Source organism: Siniperca chuatsi, linkage group LG13 (assembly GCF_020085105.1).
Source record: "Siniperca chuatsi isolate FFG_IHB_CAS linkage group LG13, ASM2008510v1, whole genome shotgun sequence".
Classification (NCBI taxonomy): domain Eukaryota; kingdom Metazoa; phylum Chordata; class Actinopteri; order Centrarchiformes; family Sinipercidae; genus Siniperca; species Siniperca chuatsi.
This window is the reverse complement of record NC_058054.1, coordinates 9,876,649-9,899,843: the sequence shown is the minus strand read 5'-3', so window position 1 is coordinate 9,899,843 and position 23,195 is coordinate 9,876,649. Positions and strand designations below refer to the sequence as shown.

Genomic DNA, 23,195 nt, shown 5'->3' with positions numbered 1-23,195 from the left:
CCATGTCTGCTGTTTAGCACCAATTGTGCACACCTTGCTGCTCACCAGGCATAAAAAACATCATTCAAAGAAGTGTCTATGCTGTAAGCGGTTGGTGAGCACAAACTGTCAGATTAAGAGGTCTGAGAGGATGAGCCGGCCAACATTTAGTCGGATTTCTAGCAAATTACCACCAAGCATGTTTGGGTCAACCCTTTGGCACCCTGGGGAGTGCAATACTTACATACATACATACATACATACATGTGAATTAAAACAAAAACAAGACTGATCTTTTGGATTTTTAAAGTCTACAACCAGCATCATGCAGCTTCTCTACATGTGGCCGCAGAGCAGTTAAGGAGGGGTTGGCCATTTTGCCACTGGAAAAGGAAGCTAAGCATTTAGGTGTCTTAACCATGGTCTAAAGTGCTAACAAGGGATTAGTGAGGTAAACGTTGAAAGAGGTTTAGCACTCCATGCTTAGGACCAGTGCTGCTTCAGTAATTACACATCAGTTGCAAGGTGCGGCAAGCAGTTGGATGGGAGATCATAGTGATGTCAGGACAGGGAGGGCTTACATTAGGAGATAAGGCCAGCTAATGGGGATGAAATGAATCGGTATTTAAAAGGTCTTTTTTAGTTTAGTTGGAAGTGAAACAGGGACAGTAGAGAGACAGGTTCTGTGAGCTGTCCAAACATTTTTCGTGTACATTTTTTGGCTTGTCTTTTTACCTGAATTGGGACAAAACCAGTTCCAAGCTCTGTTCACTGGTGTGAACTTGAAGGTAAGTCCATTAAAACTTCCTTTTTCAATATTTACCGCTCTCCTCTTCCATTTTTACCCTATGCTTCTCTTTGTGACTGATTTGTTTAGGTTATATTTTAGTTGTTGTAAGTCACATTTACGCTGCAGTTATTCTTGTTAAAGCACAAAATCTATTTAGTTTATTCTATTTAGTGTCTAATGCCTCAGAATGTGATCAAATATTCCAATAACAACCTTAAAATCCATGCACGTAGCTGAGTATTTGCATTGCACTTGCAAAAACTTCAAATGGTAAACCTTGTTGTGCATAATGTAAGCAGTAAACTGTATAAAAGGCTACTGATCCCTCAATGAGTGATTAATCTAAAGGCCAATGCGATTAGAGGCACAACCTTGAAATCTGTATAATTAACCTAATAATTAGCCCAGATTCTGTAATGACATGAAAATAATGCTAAAATACACGATGAATTAGCCTTCTCATCAACTGCGATGATTTGTGTCTACATTATGCTATATATTTCTATATATTAATTTCTATTTATATTTAATTTTATCCTTTTAATCACCATCTTTTTCAACACTTTGTCATGTGAGCTTACGACACCACTAGTAATTCTTAAATCAATACAACCTGCAGCTCTCCACTTATGACTCTCAAAAAATCTAATCTGCTTCATGCAACTGACAGAATATACATGGCTTTAGCATGAGTTTGTTGTGTGAGGGAGGATTAGGAAGGACTAGACAATACTTCTGTCTTGTCTGATATGACCTCCTCAGGGCTCCATCTAAGTCGTCAGCAATTTTTCCCTTTAATTCATTCTTGTAATGAGATTAACCAGGCAACAGCAAATCCAAGGAGTCCAATCCCCAGATTTGGCAGCTGCGGTGTGGCCTCTTCATGTTAAGGAAATATGACAAGATTTTTTCGAGCTCACCTGTAATGACAGTTTCACTCACAAAATGCCGAAGCCAGCCTTACAAAGGATTCCTCCAAATTTCTCAAGTTCCCAAAAGCCTAGCCCCACTTTGTGCCTCTCATGTATTATCATTTCAATGGAGTCACAGAGCATCCAAATTTACTGAAAAACAAATACCAGGCAATTTTTGAAAAAACAAAAAGGTTGTTCAACAACACTTTACCCCCGTTCTAAAGGTATTCACAGAATCATAAACGATTCATTTTACCATCTGGATGAAAAAATATTCTGTCCGCAGAGCGATAAAAACAATATTTAACAAGTTTCCCAAGTTGTGGAAATTACATATCTCCTTGCTCAATTTGCACAATGTGAAACATAATTAAAACTGTTATTGTAAGTAACATTATCAGCAAACTTCTCACACTTTAAGGTTTATTGTTTTTATCTTATCTTTCATATTTATGGTACTTTTATGTTTATTTTAATATCTTATGTATATGATGGTTTTATTTTTATGTTGTGTTGTCCTGTCTGTCCTGTTGCACCGTAAGCTCACCAAGGCAAGTTCCTGACAACGTTAGTTGTTTTGGCAATAAAGTTAACTCAAATCAATTCAGCTCGTTAGTATATATTGATGTTTCTTTCCAGTATTTTATATTTTCATACAAAATAACATGTCAATATTTTGTTTGTGTTGTACAAAAAGAGCAAGCACATATGTCGAGGAAATACAGTCGCAACTTGAGAAACGGTTTAAAAAATGTGCAGCAGACTGGATATTTTTTCCTCCAGATGGTTAGAAGAGTTTTGGGGATTATGGAAACACCTTCAGAAGTGTTTTTCAAAGATCGGCATGTATTTATATTTTGGAAAATTGGAGGCTTAGCTCTGTGACTCAAATGTAATGCTAATACAAGGGAGGCACAATATGGTGCTAACACAGGCCCCTCTTTTTCTGAGGCAACAGCCCGGCACAGTTTGTGGTACTATTTCGTCTGCACTGATTCTGTATAGAGGCTTAGGGATCAAACTTATATTTCTTGGTTTACATTTTGATAATTTTACTTTTAAGATTGAATCATTAAGTTATGTACACTGTTCATCCACTTAAACTACAACACAAAGACACACACAAAGTCTGATCATCTTGGTAGCTACAGTTGTTTACGGTGTCACACATTAAAGTGTAAATCATTAATTCCCAGTTGAAAGAATGTGAAGGCGATAATACATTACACAACACCCTGAGGCTCAGGGCTTAGTGCCCACTTGGGAATTACCGAGACATAAATGTTGAAATACATTTCTTCTCATTTGCTGATGCTGGCTGTTATGACATTGGCAGAGAAGTGGAGGTGGAGGCAGGGTGCATGTGTTCGCGCCACATAGCTCCACATAAACCGATTGCATCCCCAGATTTATCCCCAAGGTGTTTTTAGGACATCCTGGGAGCTAATGGAGGCTAATAGGCTTAGCACTTAAGGTGTATTGTCCGGGATGCTTACAGGCAAGGTTTGCTGAGGGTAAAACTCTAAACGTGTGGATTACCTCCAACACATCCCTTTAAAGTGCTGTATAGCCAGGACTTAGCTAATAGGATCCTGGGGGTAGCAGGGGCCTGGGAAGGTGGGGATGGGGGTTGGATGGGTCAGCAGGGCGGTCTACAGGCAGGTCAGCAGATGTAGCTAACAGACTGTTGCAGGACTAATAGGGATTACAGCCCTCAGATTAGATGGGCTTCAGAGGGAACTTGAGTGACTGTGGATAATGCACAAGGCCTCGGGGCAAATATTAAGGCAGCATTTGTCTGGGGGAGGGGACGGCAGAGAAAATGTGGCCAAGTACATGTGCACAGTTTGCACATGTCCCACACACTGACAAACATATTAAATCAATCAAATACAATTATGATCAATATAAACTAATATCACATGAAGAGGTGGATGATGAACTTCTGTGCAGTGAAGATTCAGATTCATCTATCCGGACGAATATTGCACACTGGTCCTGGATTAGCAGAACTGGATTATTGCGCTGTCGTTTACAGTATCATATTTTGTAATGGGATTTCTGCAGTGTAGAAGGCTAATTGGAGGTGTCTAAGTCGATTGTGATTGTGTACACAAGCTGCTGGCTCAGCCAAGAACAATGTGGCCATTTGGTGTGTGTATGTGTGTACATGTGTGTCCTTTCATTACTATAGTTACGAGGACCAAATGTGCTTGCAAGGATAGAAAGATGAGAAAATCCTCCAAAATAAAGACCATTTTTACTGGTGTTCACATTTTAAGGTGTTAGTGTTAAGGTTAGGATTTGGATTTAGGTGTTAAATTTAAGTTTAGGATTAAGTTTACGTTAAGGTGAGGGTTTGGGTTAAGGTTGGTTGAAGATTAATGTTAAATGCTAGGGTGGAGATAAGAGGTGAGATTATGGGTCAAAGGTTGGAGAATGAATTTGGCCAGTGTGTGTGCGCATGGATATTGGCAGCTGTTTATATATATATATATATATATATATATATATGTAGTGAAAATAATTTCACTAACCTGACACGTTACATTGTCTGCAACAACAACAGCAAAAAACATTCCTCTATGCTGTTAAATTAAGTTTTGCTACTATAATAAAATGTGTTTTACCTATGTTTTCTTATGTGTGACGACAATGTCTAGTGACAAAATGTGTTTGTTTATTGGTATTTTAGTGAGATTACATTCCTCTTTTAGAAAAATGACATGGTAGCACAAAGTTCAGTGACCATCAACAGCTCTTTAATGTATAGAGATTTACTGCCCTCTAGTGGCAGTAATAAGAAATTCCAAAATGTATACATCTGTCCATCCAAGTAAAATTTTCTATGAATTTATACTTCAAAGCTACAGTATATCATGCAATATTATAGTAACCAGTTTGTTAAAGTAGTTGTCACATTTTTCAATTTGTAGGAATCCAGCTCTTGATTTGACCCTCTTTTTTTAAACTTCTACAGCATTCAGGTGGAGGTCAAAGGTCGTGTACGTGTCATGACCCCACGGGAGCAGCTGAGGAAGATGACAGCTCTGGGAGAACAGGGGGCTTTGGATGAGAAGCACTGGTACCGTCTGGTCAACGGCATGTCAGCTGGAGGTGAGAAATGAAAACACAGAGGAGACAAAGCAACATAACATAAAAGTCCCAAGAAAACTTTAAAAACTTAATTTTTAAAATAAAACATTACAGCTAAAAAGCTAAATAGGTGCAGAACTTAGACAATCATCAGAATGTATATAAAGCTCCAATCTGTAGCTCCAAACCAACTTTGTGACCTCATCTGCCCCGTATTGATTTTATTGGATTGTTACCTGCTGCAGTCTCAAGCTTTCACAATCAGTGCATGTCTCAGGTCTCTCTTTTTCTTCTCTTGCAGAGCTGAGGCAGAGGCAAGAGCTGATAATGAGGAATCAGATGGCCATGGCTCCACAGATCCTCGCCCAGGGGCAGCAGAGGTTACAGGGGGTCCCAGCACAGTTCGAACCTCGCTTCATGGAGAGGTCTGTAACTGAATTCACTCTTAAAACTGAAATGGTGGCTCTCTGGTAAAGGGTACCCCTGAGAATTGTCAGTTACAGGTTCATAAGTGAAGATGACATGGCTACCTGAGAGAAAAATCTGATGCACTTTTCTGTACAATGAAAATGTTTTTATTGAGACCAAAATATACAAGTCATTAATATAAGTCATTACTAAAATAACAGTTCTTAAAGATGCAAACAGCTGATTATCTATGTATAAATGTTTAGCACTTGATATCTAGATGTGTTTTTCTGTCATCAGGGAGCTGGTCCCCAACACCGAGATTGTAGCTTCCGATGGCAGACAGATGCACATGGGACCTCACCTGGGTCCACCTCTACCTCCGCATGCCAACGTCCTGCCAGGGAGAGCTTTCCCTGGAGCAGGTGAGCATGGCCCATTGCACATTCATTGCCTGAGAGAATTCCCAGTCTGTCTGTATCGTCCTAATGAATGTGAATGCCCATTAACAGCCCATCTCTCTTTTTCTTTCTCTCAGCTGGCTATGGCTTCTTGCACTCTGAGCCCATGGAAACAGTTGCCCGGCGACAGGAGCTCATTCACAAGCAAAATATAGCCAGGTAGAGTGTGCAGACATTCCACCTACACACAGGTCTGCACAGTGGTGGAAGTACAAAAGTATCAAAATATACTTAAACTACCAAAAGTACTCATTATGCAGAATGGCCCATCTCAGAATAATATATATTATTGTATTATAATTATTGACGCATTAATGTATCATTGTAATGTTGCAGCTGGTAGAGTTTGTAATTTATTAGTTGATTTATATTTTGTATTAATAATCAGAATCTGCAAAGTAACTAGTAACTAATGTTGTCAAATAAATGTAGTGGAGTAGAAGTATAAAGTAGCATAAAATGGAAATACTCAAGTACCTCAAAATTGTAGTTAAGTACAGTTCTTAGTTACATTCCACCACTGGGTCTGCATCACATGCTGCTGAATAAAACTGAGACATTACATACATTGTCAGACTTTATCCAGTCCCAACAAAGTGTGATAATGTGGTTATCCATCATCACTGTGGGACAAATATGTCTAATATTTGCATCTAATATTTGCGTCTAATATTTGCATGTGCTCCTGTTCAGAATGGAGATGAATGCCATCCTGCATCAGAAGGAGCTGGAGAATGCCCACCAGAAGGGACTTATGGGAATTGATAATACCATGTCGTACCCTTCCAACCCCATGGCGTTCAGAGGTCGTCAGCGCATGCCAGATGGCCATGATGTCTTTGTCCACCGTCCCACCCTGGATGAACTGCACTCCAACAGCATACTCATGTCAGCCAGCCCTTACCCACCAATCAGCACACTGCACAGAGAGAGGGGACGCAGGGCCGGCAGGAGGCCGACCATTCACAAGAGTGCAGAGAGCCATGTGGCCAACCTGAAGGGCCAAACTGAAGATAAAAGTGTAGAGCAGAGCCCGGGAGCCACATCAGGGGAGGAGAAAGAGGTGGAGGCAAAGGGGGACATGGGAGAGGAGTGTGCCACCAGCAAGACGCATCATCAAGCGAAAATAGACTCTGAGCACGCCACAGGAAGCAGGAAGAACTACAAAGAGGGGGAGCCAGGCCTGCGTAAAGCCTGCATGAACAGTCAAGATGGGTGCTCAGATGCGGCCAACAGCGGTGCAAATGATAAAGACATATCCAGCCAATGTTCAGCTTTCCAGGAGAAATTCATGTATCCCTCCGCTGGTGGAGCGCTCACAGGCATGCCTTACATGTTCCCAGTCCCTGGAAATGGTTTCCTTCCACCTGGTGGGTTTGGAGGGGGGATCTAAAGATTGATTACAATATATTCTTTTGGCAAATTAATTTAACGTGTATGTTACAACACCAACAAATTATGCATGTCATTATTTTTTTCAGGTCCACCCAACCTCTTTCTAAATGGCGATGAGGTGCCCGAAGATGTAAGGAAGTGGACAATGAATGATGTTTACAACTTTATTAACAGCATACCCACATGTTCAGAATATGCTCAGGTTGGTTCCTACAGTTTTCTGTAACTTTCTTGTCTTTATTCTTACTGTTGTGACTTTGTTGTGTCTAATGTTTGTGTGATTTCACTTTGCAGACGTTCAAGGACCACATGATTGATGGAGAGACACTGCCCCTCTTGTCAGAGGAGCATCTACTGGACACACTGGGGCTCAAGCTGGGACCAGCCCTTAAGATCCGCTCACAGGTCGGGAATACTGACTGAGCCCTGAAAATTCACAATCAAGTCATAAAAGAAAGAAATATCAAGGCTTGATCCCTATGAAGACAGGACGTGTGCTACTTTAAAACATTTCAGGAATGCCTGTGAGACGCTACACAACAACTAACATAAATGCAACTTTTGTAATGCTTGTTGTGGTCTTTGTTTGTCTTTGATCAGACATGCAGGTTTTTTAGTCTATAATCTATGGTATTTTACGTCAAATCAAGTCAGTTTTATTGATAGAGCCCAAAATTTCAAGTCACAAATTTGCCTCAGAGGGCTATAAAATCTGTACAACATCCTCAATCGTTTGATTCAACTCTTCAATTTGGGTAACAAAAGAACTGCACAAAAATAACTTTAACATACAATAGACGTGGTCTATGCAGAGTAAACAGAAGTAGCAATTGTAAAAGTACAATATCGAGAATCAGAATGACAATATTAGGTATATAAAGTACAAATATATAATATTAATTAAACTTGATTGTACCTGAATATAGGTAGGTGTACCAAATAGTATATGTGATAGAGCACAATAGGCCTTTTTCATTTTGACTGGTCATTGTAGGAATAATAATAATAATAATAATTATAATAATAATTATTATTATAATAATTATAATATTAATAATAATAATATAAATTGTATAATTATTAATATAGTTATATAATGATTATAAAATGATATGATAATAAATAATAATCATTTATTTTATTATTTACACCTGTGTAAATTCCATTTATGTATTCGTCCACAGGTGTCCAGGCGTCTGGGCAACATGATGTACATGATGAACCTGCCACTCTCCACCTCCGCCCTGCAGGCCACTCCCGAGAAGCCCGGGGACCGCTCACCAGAGATTGGCTCCCCTGTAAACTGCAACAGTGAGGAGATGATGGCGAGTCCAAGAGACCCTGATGTCCTCAAATCCACAGAACACCTTCACGAGACAGAAAACAACTCCCCTCCATCTGCCAGCAGTGAGACGGTCTGATCAGTGCTGATAATATGGACAGATGCAAACCTAACCAGTCTGCACCTACAGTACAGCGTGGCACTACCTGAACTCCTGCTGCCACAGTGGTGGATTTGTTTACATAATGATTAACTGGATTGAAGATGCTTTTTTTACTTTTGCTACCTGGGCGTTTAATGCACAGGTTCACACTAGGCCCAGCTGTCGCTATGTCTAATATTTCTATTTCTATGTGTGTGTATATATTTTTATGCACACACATACAACTGTGGAGTGAAACTGATGTGGATTTTGAGCTGTGAGACGATAAGAAGGTCCAATATAATTTTTCTTTTCTTCTTTTTCATTTCAGGCCTGATTGTAGCTTTAAACTTACTTAGTTACTTTTTTTTTTAAGCTGCTAAGTGTCATTTCTCCAGTAGGCCGGCATAAGGACCATAGAAATCAAATGGGAATGGTTTTATAATGGAATAATGAAATATCTAAGTTTGGATTTGGATGTTTGATACCTTTTTGCGTTTGTTGCATTGTAAATAAAGTGTTTTTCTACATAGGAACCTGCAGTACTGGATTCATGTCATGGTAAAGAATAAATAAGTGAAGATCAAGAATCACATATTTTAAGAAAAAAAGATATAAAGTCTTGAATACTGGCACAACCTATTATCTGTACCTGTAGCAATCCCTATTTTTGTCTATTATTTAGAGGATTAGCCTCTTTAAATGCATCTTCCTGTTTTTAAGGGGGTTCTAAGAAGTCATTACATTTCGACTACTGAATGATACGTTCAAAAGAACATACATAGAAAAACGGAGAAAAAACAAGACAAATATCAAACAAAAACAATAACAAACTAAGTGTTATGACATGAATTCAGAATTATTAAAATAAATATTAAAATCACGAGTAACTTGCTTTCAAATAAGAAAAAAGGCTAGTTTCTATTTCAAAAGAGTTTATGGATTTAATATGTGACGATAAATTATACCAATCATAGGCCTTAAAACAATGTTTTTTAACTTGTTTATGTGGAGACTAAAGGAAGAGAGAGGTAAACTGATAAAGGTGTCCTAACAAACAGTGGTAGAAGAGGTACCCTGATCTTTTACTTAAGTAAGAGTAGTAATACCACAGTGTAGAAATACTCAGTTACAAGTAAAAGTCCTGCATTCAAAATGTTACTTAAGTAAAACTATAAAAGTATTAGCATTAAAATATACTTAAAGTACCAAAAGTAAAAGTACTCATTATGCAGAATGGCCCATTTTAGAATAGTTTAGATTACATTATTGAATTATTGATGCATTAATATGTACATTACTTTAATGTTGCAGCTGGTAAAAGTGGAGCTTATGTTTTATCACATACACTGCCAGGTAGCTTGTGAATTTCACCAAGGGATCAATAAAGTCTCATTTTTATCCATAACAATACATCAAAATTTTGTACTATAAATCTTAATTTGCAAAGTAACTAGTAACTAAAAGTATCAAATAATTGTAGTGGAGTAGAAGTATAAAGTAGCAGAAAATGGAAATAGTCAAGTAAAGTACAAGTACCTGAAAACTTGTACTTTACTTACTGTTAATAAAATTTAAAGGTAAAAGACTTAGTAGTATTATGATACACAATATATGCATAGAAAAAAGATTATGCTTTAAAAGAACTGCCAAAAAGCCTTTGAGGTGAGACTGTTTGATTAGCTGTATCACTTATGAATGAAATTACTTTTTTTTTTTAACCGTTGATCGGTTAGTCTCGCGATACTACAGGCTCTGTGTGCGCGCGCAGCCTCGCGCACGTCTGAGGAGCTGAGTTGGAGGATCATGGCGGAGCGCAGGAGGCACAAGAAACGGATCCAGGTAACATCACTTAATTCATAAAAATTACTTCCCTTGCAAGTTGAAGGACAACAAATAAAAACCATGCGCTGGTTTACGACCTGTTGCGGGATGTTTGTTGACGGCAGCATCCTCGTGGGGAGCCGTTAACAGGCGGCAGATAAAGCCAGATGATGGCTAACGGTAACTAGCATTAGCTGACTAGCGAAAACAAACGTTAGTGTTTGGATTTTAATAAGACGTTTCCGAGCTAATTATCCTTTCCACCAGCAGCACTCACGCTGGTCAACGCATCTAAACCGTGTTATAATTGTTGGCCAGTGATCTGTCTCCCCAGTCACACGTTTTTATTCTGATTCAACTGGCTGTAAACGTTTTCTGGCTAAGCTGCGTCAGCTCAAACCAGACGTGTTTACATAACGTGAGGCAATCTGCGGGAATTTTAATTAATGAGTTAACACAGTGCATCATAATGTAACATACTGTGCAGGTAGCAGCAAGGTGGTGTGGCTCCAGGAACGATTTAAAGACTGGAGCATCGATTTCAGTTAAAGCAACAGTTTGTAGAGTGAGTACAGGTTAAGTCAACTTACACATAACTCCAATGCATGTAAAACAAAACAAAAATCTCCCCCAAAAACAATGCACATTTCTGATCTGTTAGTACCATCATAGCCAGATACTGATGGTCAAAATAAGTCACCTGGAAAGAACATATGAAGAAGACATGAACCCACTGATGGATATTTTTTATTTTTTATTCATTTTGATTAAGTATGATTGGTGTGCTTGTAGTTTTCATTCAGACATGAGCTGTGTACCAGTTTCATACTGTAAACTTCTGATCAGGTTTTGAGTTTATTGTGTGATGAAACTGGAAAGGGGAGAAAATATAGAATACTCAAAAATGTCTGTATTCTTATGATCACTGTTGCCCCACAATGTAGTCCACAAAGGAAATGGCAGGACAGCTCACAGCTGGAAAAAATAAAATAGAATAGACAGAATTAAACATTTTTGCCATCTTTGTTATGTGTAGTTGGCAGTGGCAGTATATATTTCCCTATTAGTATAAAACGGTTAAGTATGCAAAACATACTAGAGATTATTATAGTACTTACTGTATACAGTTAGTATGTAGTATAGATTTGGGACACAGCATAAAAAGTGTAATTGCATAATTAGATTAATGAAAATGTTGAGTTTGCCTATTGCAAGACATCAGGTCGACATTATAATATAGTTCTCTTGTGTGTTTATGCTCATCTGCATAACAACACATACCACTGAGTGGACCGTTCATCACCAACATCATCACTCTGCATTACACAATAATTATCTTTTTTTTGCTACACTTTCTCTTGCATACTTAAATGCCATTTGACTATGCTTTGCCATACAGCATTCAAGGGCTGAAATGGACTTGTAGCCAAGAATGAAACCTGGATAAATATTCATTTGCCAATTTATTACGTACACCTAGCTAATGCGACAATAAATCATACCTTCATGAAGGTTAAAATGTTCAGTTACTGTTAAAACAGTTAAAACAGAAATGTTTATATCAATGTAGACTAAATATTAGCCTCTATTACATTACACCTCTCAGTGTAACACAATACAGTTCAACAGCGCCACAAACTACAGCCTCCAAAATGATTAGGTAGTTGAGACGGTGTAGTCCCTCATTCGTCCAGGAGTGTTCTATCGTAGAAAAGGTTTCAGGACAATTGAGAAATGACTTCCGGATGGGAGTTGAAACGTCTTGATTCTGAAAACAGTATCCAGATGACTACGACTGAAACCTTTTCTACGATTAGGTAGTTGAATCAACACCTCTCTAAAACAGTTTAAACCAAAACTGAACTTTATAACCTTCGTGAAGGGAGGATTTATTGTAGGGTTTTTGTGTTAGACTGCATTAGTTTTAGCTAGGTGTACTTAATAAAATGCTGACTGACTGTAGCTCTCTTGCCTGTTCAAGTTCAGTTGCATAACAACACATACTGTTATCTCCACAACCAGAAAGGCTTGTCTATTACAACATCACTACTCTACATTACACACAATTCCTCTTTATTTTTTGCACTTCCACATCACAACATTCAAGGATTGACATGGGTTTGAGCTAAGACTATTATTTCAATGTACACTTGGTTGCCAGTTACTTGGTAGACCTAGATAATTAATGCTCTCTAATTCCACAGGTCTGCAAAAATTAAATCTTACCTCCATGAAGGTTATGATGTTCGGTTTTTGTTTAAAGTGTTTTAAAAGATTTTATCCACTCCATTTAAATCAATGAGGGTAGACTAAATATTAGAAACACCTATCTAATTAGTCTATCGAATTAGACTGCAGTAGTTTGAAGTAGGTGTTCCTAATAAACCACCCAACTAAGTGTCGGTCTGTGCATGTTCGAGTTCAGTTGCATAACAACACATTATCGTACTGTTATCTCCTTTATGAGTGGACCACAACTGAGATCACCACTACATTACATAACACTTATCTCCTTTTTTTGACATTTTTTCTCTTGATTATTTGAATGCCATTTTCCATTGTGCTTTACATCGTTCAAGGGTTGAAAATAGGGCTGCATGATATGATGTGAAAAAAATCACATTGCGATTGTTTTGACAGATAGTACCATTGCGATATGATTCACGATTAGTGGGAATGATCATTTTTGCATCACAATTTACATTTTAACTGAAAAAACTATTAAAATCATGATGATGTGACATTTGTCACATGTTTTCTTATCCGATCTGGAGAACAAGATTTATAGGCCAGGCCACTCTGCAGTACTTCATTATGATGCTGTTTTGTCAAACATTTTACCTTTATCAAAAAAATGCTGCTTCTGCAATTTGGATATTGCACTTGGCCATATTGTGATTTAGATAATATTTCAATTAATTGTTCAGCCCTAGTTTAAATGAGTTACATATCTAACCTTGGATATACATTTAAAAGGACCACTCTTTGTGTGTGGAGCACTAGCAATCAGTCTTCACATACTATGGCTGTGACCGGGACCTGAGAGCTGCTGGCTTCGTGAACACAGTTAGAACAGCGCAGCTAGTCCTCATGTGATCAAGCCAGGTAGATCATATAGACGGTGACGGGGCTTTCCGTGTTGGGGTTTTCATGTAACTGAGCTGGGTGACTGATACCTGCTTCTTTAAACAAAGGCTTGTTTGATGTCCGCGTCTTCCTCGTGTTGCTGTCCGGAGCCAGCTGGACTGGATAAACCAGCACTGAATCTCACTGATGCTCGCGTTACCTCTGCGTTGGCATGTGGTTCAGTGCTGCTGGCAGACAGTGCAGATGTTGTGAGAAGGGAGGATTTGGCCATTCTCTGTTATTGCTCCAGATGAACATCTGCAGTATATGAAACTGGATTTGCAAAGTAGACAGAAAGTGTACCTGTCTGTAGAGGTGGAGGCGCTTTCTACACTTTGCAGGATTTTATTCAGCCACTTAGGTAGTAGAGTAAAACTTGTAATTTGCTTGACAGACAGTAGTCCAACACAAATACATCATACACAACAAAGCACAAGATCCATATTTCCTAAACTGTCACCATGACGAAAAAGAGACCCAATGACATCCAGGGTTATAGTTTGTTTAAAAAACTAATAGCAGATGGAACAAAGGACAATCTGTATCTATTAGTGCTACCTTTGAGGAGACTAAACCTCCGCCCTGATGGAAGCATCTGGAACTCAACATGTAAAGGATGTTGAGGGTCCAAAACAATGTGCCTTTGAGATTAGCCTCACTTCATACAGGTGCTGAAGGTCATTAAGGGTAGCACCAGCAGTAATCTTATGGCACAGCTTACCAGTTTTTACCAGTTTGTTCCTATTTTTAAGACTAAGACTGCCAAACCAGCAAATCATAGAAAAAGAAAGGACAGACTCAATAAAAGTAGACTCAAACATTTTCATCAGTGTCATGTCCACATTAAAACTTTTTACATATAGCATCTATATTTGCATCAAAATTGACTTACCCTTAATCAAGGGTTCTTAGATTTCAACATTATTCGATTACATTTTGTTTGCCTCTCAGATATGATCACAAAAATTAAACTTTGGAGTTTTGTGCAAAGTAGATTGGGTTTTTGTTGTGTGAATTCTCACAGCCACAGATGCCGTGTATATACCATGTATACCCAGTCCCTGTGACTTATACAAGCAGCAGGGGTGATGTAGTTTGCTCTCTCACCCAGATGCACTCTCAGGTACCAAAATTTGGCGCAGACTGTTTTAACGTGAATCAGTATTTGGTAGTACCAACGTAATTCAGTCGGCACCCTTAAAAGTACCGAGTTCGGTACCCAACCCTATTGACCACAATAAAAGACAATGCAGTGCAGAAGCCCTGATTCAAATAATTGTTTAATTTTTGTTTTGTTTTTGGCATTTCTGCTTTATTATGATAGTGATAGCTGGAGAGAGACAGGAAAGGCAGGGGAGAGAGCAGCAAAGGGCCCGGGCTGGAATCGAACCCGGGCCGCTGCGGTAAGGACTCAGCCTTGATACGTGGTGCGCGCTCTACCAGGTGAGCTACCGGGGCGCCCCACATCGGATGTGTTTACGTCATTGGCTGTTGTAGCTATTCTACAAGAGATCTGTAATGTCGGTGATTTGATCAATTCAGCTAATTATCCAGCCCTAGATGTAGCTGTAAGATGTGCTATTGGTTGTCTGCCTGTAGTTCGATGCCATTTTATTTTATTTTATTTTACCAGCTGGGTGAACTGGCTGCGATGTTGTTTTCATGCGTGTATATTCATCTGTGTGTTTGTCTGTGCCCCGCAGGAGGTGAGCGAGCCCACCAAGGAGGAGAAGGCAGTGGCCAAGTACCTCCGATTCAACTGCCCCACCAAGTCCACAAACATGATGGGCCACCGAGTCGACTACTTTATTGGTTAGTGCTCAGCTGTGGGATGTGAGGCAACAGACAAAACACACAACACCTAGGCAGCGGTTGGAGTGTGTGAGTCATGGAGATGACTGTCGAACCCTGCCCTCTGTTTTGTTTTCGAACACACAGACAGTTGTGTTTACTGAACAGAGATTCAGTTGCATTTGATTTTGTCACAGTAAATAAAAACCAGTGCTCTGTTGTGTTTTTCACATTAGTATTTTTTGGGCCACATTGCTGAAGAGTTGTCAGATTCTTAAACAAATGTTTCCGCTGCGGTCCCGTTTTCAGACCTGCTCTTCCAACACAGTATTTATATTTGTCTTGTTCTGTGGCATGGCGGAAATCATTTGTCAGTTTCCGAAAATGCTGTTTACTTAGTAGTTGTGAGTAGAATAAGGTATGACTGCTGACGCTGGTTATTCCTCTCATCACCATCACATGACCTTACAGTTGCTGTGGACAGTAATATTTCTATTGTCTACAGCCTGTGGCCATTATTCAATGTTCATTTGTTTCCCTTGTTGTCAAATAAAGGGATGAGCAGACATTGTTAAAGCGGCTATGATCAATATTTTTACAATCAAATGACAATGTGTAAGGGGTCGCCCATAGTGATGACCCTACAGAAAATTATCACCCGAATCTGCAGCTCTGCTCGGCTTTGTGGAGCTTTATAGAGAGTTTCAACTCATTGTTTAGCTGTCCGGCCCACAACTTTACTGTTTTGGTTCACTCTCACTGCTCTCATAGCGTCCTTTGCAGCCACAGCAGGCTCTAAAGCTCTAAAAACCACTGCACGCTACCTTCCCAGCACCAAACAGCAGACAGACACAGTTTGCAGCTAAAGAACCAGATATTTCCCTCAGGACTTGGTAGAGACCAAAAACAGAGCTAAAAGAGAGTGAGTACTGCACTTACATTCATCAGGTGGGTTTGTGAATATGCAGCTGTTTGCTAACAAGTTCACCACATCAACTTAAAAGGTGATGATGATATGCCAATGCTTTAAGGTTAAAAAGGAGAAAAAAATTTCTCCATCTAAACTACTGCCCTCTGTTCTGTCTTGTATTCAGTTTATAGATGAATTAGTGTTTCGCACTGATGGCAGTTCTTCGGCTTCTGCACAGCTGAATTAAAAACTGTAAAAACACTGTTTACCAGGATAATCACTGCAGTACTACTGTGTTTTTTAATGTCCGTCCTTGTGTCCCTACATTTAGCCTCCAAGGCAGTGGACTGTCTGCTGGACTCCAAGTGGGCCAAGGCGAAGAAGGGAGAGGAGGCGCTGTTCACCACCAGGGAGTCTGTGTTGGATTACTGCAACAGGTCAGTTGCGTAACACTCTGCTACACTTCTGATCTTTGTCATATGGATTTGATTCCAAAACAAGGTATCTGAGCATTTGATACATACGCTTGTAATATGGTTACTGGTATGTGGGGGCTGCAACTAACAATTAATTTCACTATCGATTTCATTTACTGATCATTTTCTTAATAGTTTGGTCCATAAAATGTCAGGAAATAATATAAACTTCCATCAGAATTTCCTAAAACCCAAGATGATGCCTTCAGATAGCTAGATGTTCAGTATACTCTCATAGAAGATGAAGAAAACCAGCAAATATTCACATTTGAGAATCTGGAACCAATGAATTCATGGAATCTTTGCTTAAAAAATGACTGACTTCTACTACTTAATCGACTACAGCCCTACAGGCATAAAACTAAAATTGCTTTCAGTCTTGCAGAGCGAGCAACTGACGAAACTCGCAGATGCAAGGCTCAAATTGTAGCTTTTTTGGGGGGGGGGATAAAAACCTTCACATGACCTCTGAGTCTGTGCACACTGGCGGAGGTCCCTTTAACCAGTAATGATTTAAACTAAATCAGTGTTTATAACCAGTCATTCTCCTCCTTCCTCTGTAGACTTCTGAAGAAGCAGTTCTTCCACCGGGCTCTCAAAGTGATGAAGAAAAAACCTGAGAAAGACACCAAGAAGGAGAAGGAGAAAGAGAAAGAGAAGGCCAAGGGCGACAGCAGCAAAGAGGAGGAGAAAAAAGGGAAGAAGGAGAAAGAGAAGGAGAAAGAGAAAAAGAAAGAGTCTGAGGCTGCTGAAACCAAGAAAGAGAAGAGCGTACGTGACCAACACTGTTGCCCTCCATGACGACAAAACCCCACAGATTGTATCTGTCAGTGTTGGAGGCTTTTATGTTTCGTCTGTCCTGTAAAAAAATATTAACGAGAGAACATCTCCCGTTAGAAATACCATAAATACTGTGGTACAACTTTACAGTTTGGCTTGAAAATGCTTGTGCTTTACAATCAAACATCATATTTGTATATGATGTATTTGTATTTTATTGGATCATTGTTGCTGCTTTGACTCTGGGATCCATCTGAAACAGTGTCATCAGTGCTGCACAGTTCACAGACCGATTTCAGCTTTGTGTTTGTTTTATGACCAGTCAGTGTTGCCTTGACACTGCTGATCTGATCGGCCTCCTAACCTGACAGTGAATGGGTGGATATTGACTTTGCTACACAGGTTTAAAGTGCACAGATCTTTAGTCAGGGAGACAAGAAGCTCAATGTGTTCACGGTGTCTGGTGTGTGAGCAGCATAACCCAACTGAAACGCTGCATTCAACGTACACTTTCCGATAACATCCACACTTAAAGGAAAAGTTTGACATTTCGGGAAATACTCTTATCCGCTTTCTTGCTGAGAGTGAGACGAAAAGATTGTAATTGTTATTTTTACATTTGTTTTTTGTACGGAGTCAACAAACGATATACATGTTAATTACTGTAGAGGTGCTGGTAGGTGGATTTAATTATCTTTCGGACACAGCCAGGCTATCTGTTGCCCCGTTTTCAGTCTTTACGCAAAGCTAAGTTAGCCAGCTGCTAGCTGTAGCTTCATATTTACTGCACAGACATGAGTGGTTTCAATATTCGTGTAAAATCCCACAGTAAGGAGAAGTTCCAGTCCGTGATCTGTTTCTAACCAATACGTAAGCCACTCCAGAAAATGTGATTTTTAAGTCAAATGTGTAATATTTATTTATTTTAATCAGGATGACAGTCCTGGAAGCCCCAAGAAGAAGAAAGAGGTGAAGAAGAAGTTTAAACTGGAGCCTCATGAGGATCAGCTGTTTCTAGATGGAAATGAGGTGAGTGTGTTTAGAATATAAGCATATAGAGGAGAAGTGTTTGTGATCCTAAAAGACATAAAACCCCAAAACGTGTCTCTTTTCTTTAGGTGTATGTGTGGATTTACGATCCGGTTCATTTCAAGACATTTGCCATGGGACTGATACTCGGTGAGTCAGTGGGTGAAAATCATAAATGAACAAGAATTAAATGGAAGAATTAAATCTGTTACCGACTGATTTTACTTTTTTGTACTCACACCATCTGTGTGTGTGTGTGTGTGTTCTTTCTTTCAGTCATTGCAGTGATAGCAGCCACGCTGTTCCCACTGTGGCCAGCAGAAATGCGTGTAGGAGTTTACTATCTAAGTGTTGCCGCAGGCTGCTTTGTGGCCAGTATACTGCTTCTTGCTGTTGGTAAGTACATTTACTTCATAAAAAATACCTCACTGGGACCTCTGAAAATATTTCCTTCAAGACATCTGCCACTATTCAATTAAATACAAATAAAATCCACATATTTATTACTAATTAAAACAATTTTTTTTTAGATAAAGGTCATCCTAGACATTTTAAATTTGCATAGAAACAGTTTGAAACTGTATATTTGGAGATGAGAAGCATAAGGTTCAGCTAACATTATGAGTTAGGATAGACGTTACGTTTAGATACCTTCACTTTGTGTAGAACTGTGACACCTTAAATGTCTACGTGTGACCCCTCCTCACCAGTTGCATACGTTTACTGGTTGTGACTAGTTCAACCAAAGAGTGATTTTTTTTTTTCTTGATTTATTTGAACAATTTTTTGTGTCCTGAGTCCTAAAGAAGGAAAATGGTATGTTTCAAACAAAGTCTCCATTTCTAAAGGCAGAAGTGTTTATAGCTGTTTAAGAAACATGGCACCATAGAGAGGCGGGCGGTGCGATTAATCGTTTAAATGGGCATAACGGCACACACTTTCCGAGTCTTGCCTCAAAGGTGCTCATGATGTTGCACTGGGTTGTACATACAAGAAGCGATGAAAGTAGCTGTGTGAGAGTCAACATAGTTGTTAGGAATTAACTTTGCTGAGCTCACATAAAAAACAAACAAATCTCAGGCGATAACATGACCCCACTGAAGTCATAAAACAAATGGTAAAAAATATACGCTCAGTGGCAACGTTATTAGGTACACCTGTAAAATCTAATCTACTTTTGATAATTTAAGTACAGTGAAATCAGTTAAAAAAGTGAAACAAGTAGGCAAAAATAACAGCGATACAGTTATTGTGCAGTAATAAGTTCCCTCAAATTCAACTAGGGAAATAAAAATGTTGTACACAAATCATTCAGTCACAGGAGCAGGTGAACAGCGGAGGTTTTAATCTACATTTGAACGCCACTAAAGTTAAAAACTTGGTTGTTCCCTCTCTCCTCAGCCCGCTGCATCCTCTTCCTGATCATCTGGGTGGTGACAGGCGGACGACACCACTTCTGGTTCCTCCCCAACCTGACGGCAGACGTAGGTTTCATCGACTCGTTCAGGCCGCTCTACACTCACGAGTACAAAGGACCACGAGCCAGCAACAAGAAGGGCTCGGACAAGACGGACGAGAAGGACAACGGCGGCTCCACCAAGGCTCAGAAGTCAGACAGCGATGAGAAGTCAGACAGCGAGAAGAAGGACGACGACGAAGAGGAGGAAGAGGAAGAGAGCAAAGAGGCAGGGCCAGAGGAGAGTAAAGAAGCAGAGGGGGAGGGAACGGATCGCCACTCAGACACAGACAGCGACCGCCGGGAGGACGAGGGCTCGCAACACAGCAACGGAAACGACTTTGAGATGATCACCAGGGAGGAGCTGGAGCAGCACACGGAGGAGGAGGAGGAGGAGGAGGAGGAGGAGGAGGAGGAGGAGACGCAAGAGAGGAAAGAAGGGGCTGAGAGTGAGACTAAACACCAGACTGCTGAAACATAAACTTCTTACAATCCCATCACTCTCTACTTCTCTCTCTCTGTCCTTCCCTCCCTTCCTCCTGCTAGTCCGGCCTCTGTGAGCCTGCTGAGGCCGAGGAGAGGCTCCATCTCTTGTTGTTGAGATCTTCCACTAAAACAGTACTGATAGACCAGTACCTGGATAGACACAACGGTGAAAAGTAAATGGCTACTACAATGATATAAAATTAAATTTAAAAAAAAGAAGAAGCCTTATGGTGGATCTGACTCCTCCCACCCAAATGTTATTTATGTTAAAATGAAAACTGCCACCAACATGTTTGCCTGAGGAAGTTGTCAAAACAAAATCCATCAGACCAACAAACAGCCCTGATGGAGGGTTTATTTGTCTTTTTCTTTTTTTGGTTTATCGTGTCATGAAGTAGCTTTTTGTGTCCTTTCAACTCAAAATGTTTTATTTATGTCCCCTGTCTTTGGTTACATTTGGATGTTTTGTATTTGAGGTAAAATCCAGATCTTACATACAGATGATGGAAAAGTGCTATCATGCTAAACTAACCAGTAAGAGAAGACGTGCTGGTTTCTTTGCCCCCCTCCCTTTTTTGTCGTCTTTGAGCACCATGTTGTTGGTACAATCACGGAAGTTCTGGAGAAAGCCAGAAAGCCCCTCTTCTTTCACATTTAATTTTTTTTGGTGAGCTAACTCTGGCAGGAGCACGCTTCACATCTTGTCGAAAGCCAATGAGTCTGATCGCTTTCTCAGGCAGCCCTTTAAGACCAGCGTGTCTGCTTTGAAACCTGAACTAAACCAGATGGACCAAATCCTGTAGTTTACTCAAAGGAACCTAAAAAATTGACCATATTGTGGCTGGATAGAGTATTTGGAGAGTAGTACGGCTCTTTGAAGTACTTGGCATTTTCAGTAAAAAAACATGATGTTGGGTTTTGTTTTTTTTGTTTTGTTTTTTTTAAATGGCTGATGATCATAGTGCAATCCTCTCCACAGTCTGAAGTACTTGTAGTTCATGTTCAATGTGGGACTCATCCTTAAGAGTAAATGTGAGCAACTGGGACACAGCTGGCGTACTTGATTTTCTTTTTTTTTTTTAAAAGATTGCAGCATTTGTTGTACAACTAAAGCTAGAAGATTTTAAGTTGACTGATTAACTGTCTATTTGCAAACAGAACCAGATATAAAGTAAAGCAAACTCTAGTGCCAAACACAACTAATAAAAATGTTATGCATGCTGATTTAATACGGAGCTGAGAGCGAGGGGTACGTTTTGTTAATTTGTTCATTTTGTAACTGCAGTGTCAAACTCCTCAAACCTTTCACATCTTTGGGGGGGAGGGGAAATAAAGATTTTTAAAAAAGCACAGCACAAGGTTGTTAGTGTGTAGCTAAACAAAGATTTTTGGTCTCAATGAAACCGTTTAAAAAGGTGTTCGCACTAGGCTCACATCCAAACCAGTTCTGTCTCGTCTCACACAAGCCGTCATGTGTGAAAATAGTGGGCGTGCTTCATGAATCCAGCTCCACTGACCAGACTAGTTTTATTTCCAGTCGAAGCCCAGTAACTGGCGGCCGTGGTCCAAGCTGTTCCTTCACGTTATCTTCTGTCTTAGATGCTCTTTTTAGTCATAGCGAGGATTATATTTAAGTATAAAAAATAGAAATGTATCATTTATACATGGATTCTATTGATATATCAAATATATAAATACAATACTTAGTCTAAAAAACTATAAAGCAGCTTTTTTTCTCCCCTTTTTTTTTGTATTAGGAGGCATATAATTTTTAGTGTTTGAAATGTTCATTCTCATTTGTTTTTATACGATTCATCAAGAGTGTACTTGTTATTTAAAGGTAACATCTGGGATTAGAAAATAGTGGGAGTTTATTAGATATCAGCATTTTTCTGTATTTTATTTTTACATTTGCCACTGTAACATTGAATGTGTGATCTGGTTGGCTTGTGCGCTGCCACGTCTGTATTTCTCTCGCTAAAAATGGTCAGTCATTAACCCGAGGTTATAAAACCAGTGGCTGGTGTAACACTGACAGCAACAGTTCCCACTGAATCTCATGGGGCAAAACTTCTGCCCACACTAAAATAATATTTGAATATATTCCACACAGTTTTCTGTACAGTCGTCCATTTGTTTAGCCTAAAAATTAACTCACCTAGACTAAATTTAGTAGTTTGCTCTCCTGTAATCCCACTGAGGTTTGTAGCTCTTCAACTTTCTATCCCTCCAGACCACCATGTTGTTGCTCTTGTTTCTTTTCTTCTAATATATATTTTTTTTCTCCCCCAAACGGGCAAAGTGCATCTCTGTGTCCTGAGTTGCCAGTCGCTGTACTCTCAATCTTGGCATAACCATTTTACAAAAGAGAAAAAAAAAATTATTCTCCCAGTTGTTCTTGACTGTTGCACCACAGTATCGGTCTGTTGTATATTGTAGTATTATTACTCTCTATGCTGCTGCTGCTTTTCATCGCACATTTCTGGGGGGGAAATAAGTGAAATTGTAAAACATACATGTTTTATCTCTGGTCAAAAACTGTCTTTTGATCGCCTAGTTGTCTACATTTGGATCAGTGTCATTCTGAAGACTTGTCTCATGCAATATTGGAGAATAATTTAATAAAACGATGTCTGGAAATATATCTGTATCTTATCATTGCAATAAAAATATAGAAAGCACACAAGTATTGTCATATTTTCCTGTTATATATCATTTATTTTGTTCGAATCCTTGGTGGGGCAAATGTTTGGCATTTAATACAATTAATTATCAAAATTGATCAACTAATTATTGATGTTTTTGTATACACTGACAGAAACAATTTGATAGTTTTGAATAATAAAGGCT

At 39.3% G+C, this 23,195-nt stretch overlaps 2 protein-coding genes and 1 long non-coding RNA gene across 4 annotated transcripts; 2 read left to right on the top strand and 1 right to left on the bottom strand.

Moving 5' to 3' along the window:
* The first annotated feature begins 494 nt into the window (after positions 1-494).
* Positions 495-9,003, top strand: samd7 (sterile alpha motif domain containing 7). Its single transcript, XM_044221049.1, has 9 exons — positions 495-767; positions 4,664-4,800; positions 5,081-5,204; positions 5,488-5,612; positions 5,726-5,807; positions 6,342-7,018; positions 7,130-7,245; positions 7,338-7,448; positions 8,228-9,003. The coding sequence occupies exons 2-9, from the start codon at positions 4,698-4,700 to the stop codon at positions 8,462-8,464; spliced, it is 1,575 nt and encodes a 524-aa protein (XP_044076984.1). The 5' UTR covers positions 495-767; positions 4,664-4,697; the 3' UTR covers positions 8,465-9,003.
* Positions 9,004-10,178: 1,175 nt separating this feature from the next.
* sec62 (SEC62 homolog, preprotein translocation factor) lies at positions 10,179-23,026 on the top strand. 2 transcript variants are annotated; one of them, XM_044221047.1, is made up of 8 exons: positions 10,179-10,309; positions 15,121-15,229; positions 16,450-16,555; positions 17,158-17,365; positions 18,308-18,403; positions 18,493-18,553; positions 18,680-18,799; positions 19,805-23,026. In XM_044221047.1, exons 1-8 carry the CDS (start codon positions 10,274-10,276, stop codon positions 20,338-20,340), a joined length of 1,272 nt encoding a protein of 423 aa, XP_044076982.1. In that variant the 5' UTR covers positions 10,179-10,273; the 3' UTR covers positions 20,341-23,026. The 2 variants fall into 2 exon arrangements, with proteins under 2 accessions (XP_044076982.1, XP_044076983.1); XM_044221048.1 differs by lacking the exon at positions 10,179-10,309 and adding an exon at positions 14,822-14,860.
* On the bottom strand, positions 11,032-14,810 carry LOC122887616. Its single transcript, XR_006380570.1, has 2 exons — positions 12,518-14,810; positions 11,032-11,266 (listed from the first exon to the last, which is right to left on the bottom strand). It is a non-coding gene; the product is annotated as an uncharacterized LOC122887616 (long non-coding RNA).
* Positions 23,027-23,195: the final 169 nt, after the last annotated feature.

What these genes read in the sequence shown, in the direction of transcription:
- samd7 (XM_044221049.1), top strand. Translation starts at nt 4,698, where the DNA reads ATGACCCCACGGGAGCAGCTGAGGAAGATGACAGCTCTGGGAGAACAG. An exon ending in GAGAGCTTTCCCTGGAGCAG is followed by an intron (nt 5,613 to 5,725) that starts GTGAGCATGGCC and finishes TCTTTCTCTCAG; the next exon opens with CTGGCTATGGCTTCTTGCAC. An exon ending in AAATGGTTTCCTTCCACCTG is followed by an intron (nt 7,019 to 7,129) that starts GTGGGTTTGGAG and finishes TATTTTTTTCAG; the next exon opens with GTCCACCCAACCTCTTTCTA.
- sec62 (XM_044221047.1), top strand. Translation starts at nt 10,274, where the DNA reads ATGGCGGAGCGCAGGAGGCACAAGAAACGGATCCAG. An exon ending in CCGAGTCGACTACTTTATTG is followed by an intron (nt 15,230 to 16,449) that starts GTTAGTGCTCAG and finishes CCCTACATTTAG; the next exon opens with CCTCCAAGGCAGTGGACTGT. An exon ending in TGCCATGGGACTGATACTCG is followed by an intron (nt 18,554 to 18,679) that starts GTGAGTCAGTGG and finishes TCTTTCTTTCAG; the next exon opens with TCATTGCAGTGATAGCAGCC.